Source organism: Montipora capricornis, chromosome 11, assembly GCF_036669925.1.
Source record: "Montipora capricornis isolate CH-2021 chromosome 11, ASM3666992v2, whole genome shotgun sequence".
Taxonomy (NCBI): domain Eukaryota; kingdom Metazoa; phylum Cnidaria; class Anthozoa; order Scleractinia; family Acroporidae; genus Montipora; species Montipora capricornis.
Genome location: NC_090893.1, coordinates 27,478,673 through 27,486,172, shown reverse-complemented (window position 1 = coordinate 27,486,172; position 7,500 = coordinate 27,478,673). Strand labels below are relative to the sequence as shown.

At 41.9% G+C, this 7,500-nt stretch overlaps 2 protein-coding genes across 2 annotated transcripts in view; one reads left to right on the top strand and one right to left on the bottom strand.

The window, feature by feature from the left end:
• Nucleotides 1-4,780, bottom strand: part of LOC138023280 (cell adhesion molecule DSCAML1-like) — a 58,571-nt gene extending 53,791 nt beyond the window's left edge. The window contains exons 1-4 of the mRNA XM_068870296.1: nt 4,545-4,780; nt 3,015-3,075; nt 1,968-2,030; nt 931-994 (exon numbers count right to left, since the gene is read on the bottom strand). Of these exons, the coding sequence (XP_068726397.1) occupies nt 931-994; nt 1,968-2,030; nt 3,015-3,075; nt 4,545-4,780 (424 nt within the window). The remainder of the gene's footprint in view (nt 1-930; nt 995-1,967; nt 2,031-3,014; nt 3,076-4,544) is intronic.
• Nucleotides 4,781-5,443: 663 nt separating this feature from the next.
• On the top strand, nt 5,444-7,099 carry LOC138023279 (uncharacterized). Its single transcript, XM_068870295.1, has one exon. It carries the CDS (start codon nt 5,444-5,446, stop codon nt 7,097-7,099), a length of 1,656 nt encoding a protein of 551 aa, XP_068726396.1.
• Nucleotides 7,100-7,500: the final 401 nt, after the last annotated feature.

Genomic DNA, 7,500 nt, shown 5'->3' with positions numbered 1-7,500 from the left:
AATCAAGCTCAGCTCGATTCTGACGATGGCCGCACATAGTGAGGAATTTGTTTCGAGGGGCTAAAAATTTAAAACATGTTTGACTTTATCCTCACGGCCTCGCGAGGCGAGTTTCGGACCACAATTTCCCCACACACTTGAGGAAATGGCTGAGCAACCCGCCTCGGGAGGCAGTTTGCTCAGCTCTTTCCTCAAGTGTGCGGCGGGCCGAAGACCCCTAGTGTTAGCTTTCGAAGTACGAAAACTAAGACTAGGGTCTTAGTTTTCGTACTTCGAAAACTAAGACCCCTTGTAAACAGTGGAAATTACGCAAAGGAAACCCAGGAAAACTTACCGCCAGTCAGAGATTTCGGCGCTGGATTTTGTCTATATGGTTTAATTTAACCAGACACAACGGTATGATGTTATGAGGATCAGGGTTACTTTAAGTTTATCTGTCATGCAATTCTAGACTTTTTCTAGAATTATCTAGTATTCCAGAAATATTTTGGTGAGACTCAGCAGTTTATACAAAAAGCACATCTTGTAATAGACTATAACTAGCAACTGAACATTCTAGATGCTTAGAGTAAAAGCATAAAAGCAGACTTGTAAATAATAGAAAAAATTCTTTTGCCTGAGGGCTTACCCTCGTGGCTGGCTGTGATAGATCTTGGATGCGATACTGTGACGAAGCTATACCGCGATAACTTTGGTGGAGCGATAACCTTTGACCTTGCTATATCGGGAGAGAATTAAGAAAGAGAAAAAAGAGACGATAGCTGAAAAGGGAAGAAGATAAAGAGTTCAGAGTTTATTATGAAGTCTTTCGTTAAAGTTTGTGTGCACAGAAAATCAAGTGAGTGGAAAGAATCTAGTGAATCAAGAAAGTCACGAATTGATGTCTACAGTCAGTGGAACTTGGAGTTCAAAGTTAATCAAGATGAATACCTGAATGGCCATGAAAAACAATAAGCCCGCTTTGCTTTACAAACTGCTTAACGTAATCTTTAATCTATAATTGTACCAGTATAAAACTAATTAAATAATGGTAAAAAAAAGGGTAACTGCTCGTTGTGACACCTTTGCTGCGTGCCATATATCGTACTGGGAAGTTATTTTCATTCATGTTTTCTTTGCGGACATTTCTTGGTTATTCCAGCACGTAACAATGACATGTACACGATTGCATGATGTGTGACAGAAAATAGTCGATGATTACTTATTGGCAACGAAATTAAACATAGGGTCTTGCGAATAACGGGAAATTCAGTCTGTTAAGTCGACCCTTTGGTTGTAGCCACTAAAAATGCGATGTACGAATTATTTTATCAGTGTTCATTTGTCATTCTACTTCCATTGTAAACAAGACGCCTGGAGGCGTTTACGCGGGATGGGTCGATGTAAGCATTAGCAATAATCACAGTCTCTTTACGCTAGCAAGCAACCTTGCGTCGGAAAGGCTCCTGCTCGCATTAAAGTGGTAAACAAGAAAACCTGTAATTTGAACAGTGGAGTGGCAACTACAAAAGAAATTTTCTCACATGAAGTATTTTAAAAAACTGATCAGGACGTTAAGGGTGGTCCCTGTGAGGATATGTAATTTCACTGCAGGAAAGGACCATTTTCAGTGTTCGGTTTTGTAAATTTTAGCTTAGTCAAATGCGATGGAGGGAATTCAAGACTCACGAGAGCAACAGCCAATCTCCTGTAAGAGAACATTTCGAAAGCTCGCAAAATTAATTGCCAGGCAGTGTAAATGAAAAATGTTCTGTTATACAGGCAAAGTTTTGGAGAATAATATAATTTCTTTTGTAAAACTTATATTTTTATGTAGAGGTCACAAATTGAACAAAGACAAAAGACCAATTCCCGATGGTAGCACTTGGATGGGCGACCGACCGGTGATCACCTTTGTGTTGACTCTATTGAAGTCACGCTGCTCGGAGTCTACTGAGATCCCGGCATAAATATATATAGTTCGATACCTGTGCTTCTGAACATTTACTCGAAAGCGGTACAAATGATTTGCCCAAAACATCCCGGGGTATCTAATCGAAAAAAAAAAAAAAAAAATCAAACAAAAATTCAGTCGAAATCAATCGAACGATTGATGTTCGATTGGGTTCGGCAATCTAACAAAATCGAACAAAATCGAACCAATCAGATCCAATTTTGTTCGGAGGGTATCTCTTGAAGCCGGAAACCAGTAAAACACGTAGGGTATGGTCACTATCAGCCTTTATTGAATGGGAATAACGAAAAATAGCTTCATACTGAACGTCAATGTTCAAACAAAACAAAACAAATCGAAACAATGTCATTGTCAACTACTGTTACTCATGTACTCCAGGGTGTACTGTAGGTGCTGGAACAATGTCTTAACTGCCCTCTATTATTAGTGACTTTAAACGTTCTTCCCCTGGAGCCAATCTCCTTATAGATGAGAAACTCTTCTCCCAAATCTAAACTGAACCGACATCATGGTAGCCTTTTACACTACACGAAATCTCGATACGTGCAGTGTCCTCCCGGGTCTCCTGGATATCGCTTCCTGACATTTTCGACATGTGTACTGAAAGCCGGGAGAAAAGGGAAGGGGAAAGCTACAATCAGTGGCAAAAGTAGTTGGGCCTCAAAACCTCTCACGTCAGAAACTAAACATAACTGTCAAAATTCCACCAAAGCTTCAAAATGCAAGTCCTCCGCTCCCCCAATCAATAGAAATAGACAAGGAAATGTATGTTCACTGTTGGCAACATTATTCTGGGGGGGGGGGTGAGCGGTTCGGGAAAGGGGAAATTTTTCAAAATCAGTAAGAAAACCTACTTCAAAGGGTGAGTGTCCCAAGACTTTTGCCACTGATTGCAAGCCGTGATTTAACCTTAAAGTCCATAAACCGAACCCTGAAATGCGGCTAAAAATTGGTTTTCGTAAAATCCCCCGTAAGACATAGTGAAATTGGTATGAAATTAAGGCTTATTGTCTATATTTTAATAATCTACCTGTTACTTTTTTATGTAAGCAGTGCTTACGTGAGAAAAACAATTTTCTGATGGAGTGGGGGTGGTTAAGGATAAATTATGCCTCCCAAATCTATAAGAACGACAAAAATACAAATTTCTGTGCAAATACCAAACGCTATTGCACTAAACTTGGCAAACTACTTAACTTATCACAATGTATGGATTAAAATATACAGACATGTTTTTTTTTTTGTAGTTGCCATGGCAACTGTCAACATCTAAATAGCAAATTAGGACTACATTTCTCCCTCTCACTGTATACATTGTACAACTGATCGTAGTTTTGAAAACACGGGCTGGACAAAGGAGGTACAAGGAAAAAAATATTCATAAATGTTTAGTCTTAGTGGCCTGGCATTTTTCAAGAATATTGCAGAATTAAAGCCCTTGCAGCTGAAGTCAAAGAAAACTGAAGAGTGAGGTGGGGGAAGAGCTACAACAAGTTGCAAAAATAGTGGAGACACTTTACCTTCTTGGGGCGTTATTAATTTCCCTATTATCTCTCACACTGCAGCCCCCCTCGCCCCCTTATCAGTTTTGCTAGCAAGACAAAAAAATGTTGGGAACTTAAGCAGTCAACATTGAAAGGGGGAGAGGGGAGAGGAAGTGGGAAAGGTTTAAATTCTAGATACGCCGAGTACTGAAAGTTAGAAAATGTGTTTTTTAATGAAAGTGTCTCCACAATTTTGCAACTTGTTGTAGCTTCATGAACTCTAAATATCAATCATCTTTGAAATTTATAATGTATGGTAAGAATTGGGTGATATTTTGTCTTATGATAACTAAAAGTTAATGCATTACATTAGCTGTCTAGACGGTTCCCAACGAAACTTTTAATTTACAGATATAATACTGTTTTTGTCGTGATGGTGAGCACAGAAGCATTTGCAGTTTCAAAATATCCTTATTCCTAATACTAGGTTTTTTCTTTCACGTCTGGCCTTAAATTCTCATAATTAAGGGGGATATGGTTCATTCTCTTTTGACTCTATGAGTGCGCAATGATATCTGATGCTTAAATTAAATTACATTGTAAACATGAGGACTTTCAACATGAGGACTTTCAAAATTTACAGGCTGAAATATGTCAACAAGACAAGGGGTACTATATTAGCATCGACAAATCCTAAGTTAACTGTCATTTTGATCATCATTGGTATCATCATCAGTATCGTCATCACTATCATCATTATTGCAGTTATCCTGGCATGTACAGGCCTCAGTTCAGGCAGGGAAGGCCATTGCCAACACAGGAGCAGCGCCGTGGTTGATACAATCCTTTGCAGCCACAGCAAACAAGCTCCATCATGGAATCAGGGGCTAGTGCCTAGTTAGTACCATAGATTTCCAGTTGGCCATCTTTCAGTTGTCACCCATGGCCATCGGGAGCCTCTTGTTCCATTTCCGTCTCTAGGGAATGCTTCCAGAGAAAGGCCTGATAGTTAGCACGCCTGAAGTGGTTTTTCAGAGCTGCTTTTGTCGGTGGCCGATGGAAGCTGGTGTGACTGCTGATTTTTGCTCTTGCAGAACAACTTGTACCTGAGTTCATTCACACTGCTGCATCTATGGTCATTGTACCAGGCACATGCAAACTGTTCTATCTTGTTTAAATCTTCGTCACTAGCAGGGACCCTCTCACCAAGACTACCAACAATTTGCCTCAGAGATGGATACAGCTGTACAATATCAAAAGCTTTCTTCTTCCGTTTGGTAGCAAACGCACCGACACTATCACAGCCAGTTATGGCGTGTAGGCTAGGAAGTACTTCACACATCTCTCGGCCAAGATTTTCACATACCTGTCGGATACTAACAATGCGAGTTCTGCTTTTCGTGCCACTGATCAGCACTATGTCAGCACTGAATGGCTGCTTGGTGATAGCAGGCCAACAATTTTACAGCTGTATCAGAGGACCTTATGGTGATGCACTGATGGCCATTTTGACTTGCATGATTTGTATGGAGGAACTTCCTGGTATCAGCTTCCTCTTGATTACTGCAAAGTTCCAAGACTGTGCACGCAAGTTCCAAGACTGTGCACGCAGTAATTGTACCATTGGAGGAGGTGAGTTTGGTACAGTTGTCTCCATGGGTGACAAAGACAAAGACAAAGACAAAGACAAAGACAAAGATCTTTGATTTTCTCTGCGTAGAATGCTTTTTCTGACCACTCACCTACGAGGAAGTTTAAGAGACCATTTTTGTTAATTCCATTTGCTATGAACTTGACGTGACTTTCTGAAGTACTATCAAGACACATCTATTGTGTTGGAGGACGGCCGATTTAGCGCAAGGTTGTTATGGCGACCAGAATATCCCCCTTAACCATCAAATGCAGAAATTACTAAGCAGAGAACTCGCTCCATGGCCAGACGACTAGCCGCAAATCCTGAGAAACTACACTTGTACAATGACATCATCGAGGTTTCATTGAAAAGATGAAAGATCCAGATACAACCAACGAAATATGTCATTACATACCCCACCATGCTGTCCACAAGGACTCCACCACAACTCCTCTACGCATTGTGTACGATTGCAGTTTCAAACAAGGTGATCAACCAATCTTGAATGATTGCTTACAGCCAGGTCATCCGCTGCTCAATGACCTTACTGGTATACTTCTACACTCTCGTCTCCACCAGTATGGCATAACTGCGGACATTGAAAAGGCATTTTTACGTGTAAACCTTGACGATGCCGATCGAGATGCCACACAATTCTACCGGTTATCTAATGCAGATGACCCGGAGAGTGAATTCATTGTGTACCGATTCAAGTCTGTCATGTTTGGTGCCACGAGCTCCCCCATCATCTTAAATGCCGCTCTCAACAAGCACCTCACACAGTGTACAGAGCAAGTCAGCATAGATGTGTTAAGAAATCTGTACGTAGACAACCACGCCTCTGGAGTAAGTGTTGATGGTTCAGCAGTCAACTATTATCAAGATGCCAGGAACACGATGTCACTAGTGGGTTTCATTCTCAGGTCGTGGAGTTCAAACAGTCCTGGCCTGCAGCATCTTGCAGCCAAGGATCAAGTCCTTGACACCAGCCCAGCCAAAAAGGTGCTGGGCATACTATGGAACACAACTTCAGGCACATTGGGATTCTCATATAAGCAAGCAACTTTTACCCCTCCATTATCAACCAAGAGAGAGGTTTTACAAGAAACAGCAAATGTCTTTGATCCACTCGGCCTATTCCAACCGGTCACAGTTGCTGCCAAGATTTTGATACAAGAACTGTGGCAGGAAGGGATAGATTGGGACGAACCACTTCCACCCTCTCTTGATCAAAAATGGCTTGTTATAGCCAAGGAAATATTAGGAGATGCAACCAAACTGGAACTTATGGCAGCTCTAACAGCTAGACGTTTGGCATCATATCTGCAACAAAAACTACAAGTTACAAGGGTCACATTGTGGTCTGACAGCCAGATCGTCCTTAACTGGCTTAACAGCACCAGAATATTAAAACCATTCATTAGGAGTCGCATCCAAGAAGTAAAGAAGCTAACATCAATTTCCATCTGGAAGTACTGCCCCACAACCGAAAACCCCTCTGATCTGCTCATGATCACAAGAGGGATAACAGCAGATCAACTGAAGGCCTCTTCAGTGTGGAAGCATGGTCCTAAATGGTTACCAAACAGATCAAAGTGGCCTTCATGGCCTAACACAGAGGTTCTCCACTTATTGACCACTGAAACTGCTACTGATGAGTCTACTACAAACAGCACGTTTCCAACTCAACAGCAAGGCCTTCATCACCTGATCAATATACCGGATTTTAGCAATTTACCAAAGCTTCTTCGAATTACTGCCTATGTTCTCAGAATTGCCCAGCGTCTCCAGAAGAAAGACAGCCAACAGGGTCCTATCACAGCTATAGAATATGATCTTGTTTTTCGTGTCGACGTTGACAACCTCCTTTCAAAGGTACGACACCGTACAACCTTAGTACGTCAGCTTCGCCTATTCCTTGATGACGGTGGTCTTTTGCGCTGTGGCAGGAGGATACACAACGCCTCCTTAAGTGACAACGCCAAATTTCCTCTGTTGCTACCTGGAAAAGACCACTTCACAGACTAAGTAATTCACTCCACCCACGTTAAGCAGCTTCATGCAGGTGTCAACTCAACACTGACTGCCTTGCGTCAAAGTTACTGGGTTCCTTCTGGCCGACAACGACAACCAAATCCGTGAAGGTTGGCGATGTAGTTCTCATCCACGATGACAGCCCGAGAGAAACCTGGAAAGTAACACTTGTCACATCCATTAAAAGAGGTTACGATGGACTTGCATGTTCCGTCAATGTACGCACCGCCAATAGAACAACAAACCATCCTATAACAAGATTGCGCCCTCTAGAAATTCAGGCCAAGGAAGTGAGCCACACAGCGAAAAGAGCTACCACAGTACAAACTCCACCCCCGGGGAGAGGACCACAAAGAGATGCTGCACGACGGGCTATCAGAAGAATTGCCGACTGG

Bases quoted from the DNA above. Each gene is read 5' to 3' on its own strand.
- LOC138023279 (XM_068870295.1), top strand. From the start codon at position 5,444: ATGAAAGATCCAGATACAACCAACGAAATATGTCATTACATACCCCAC.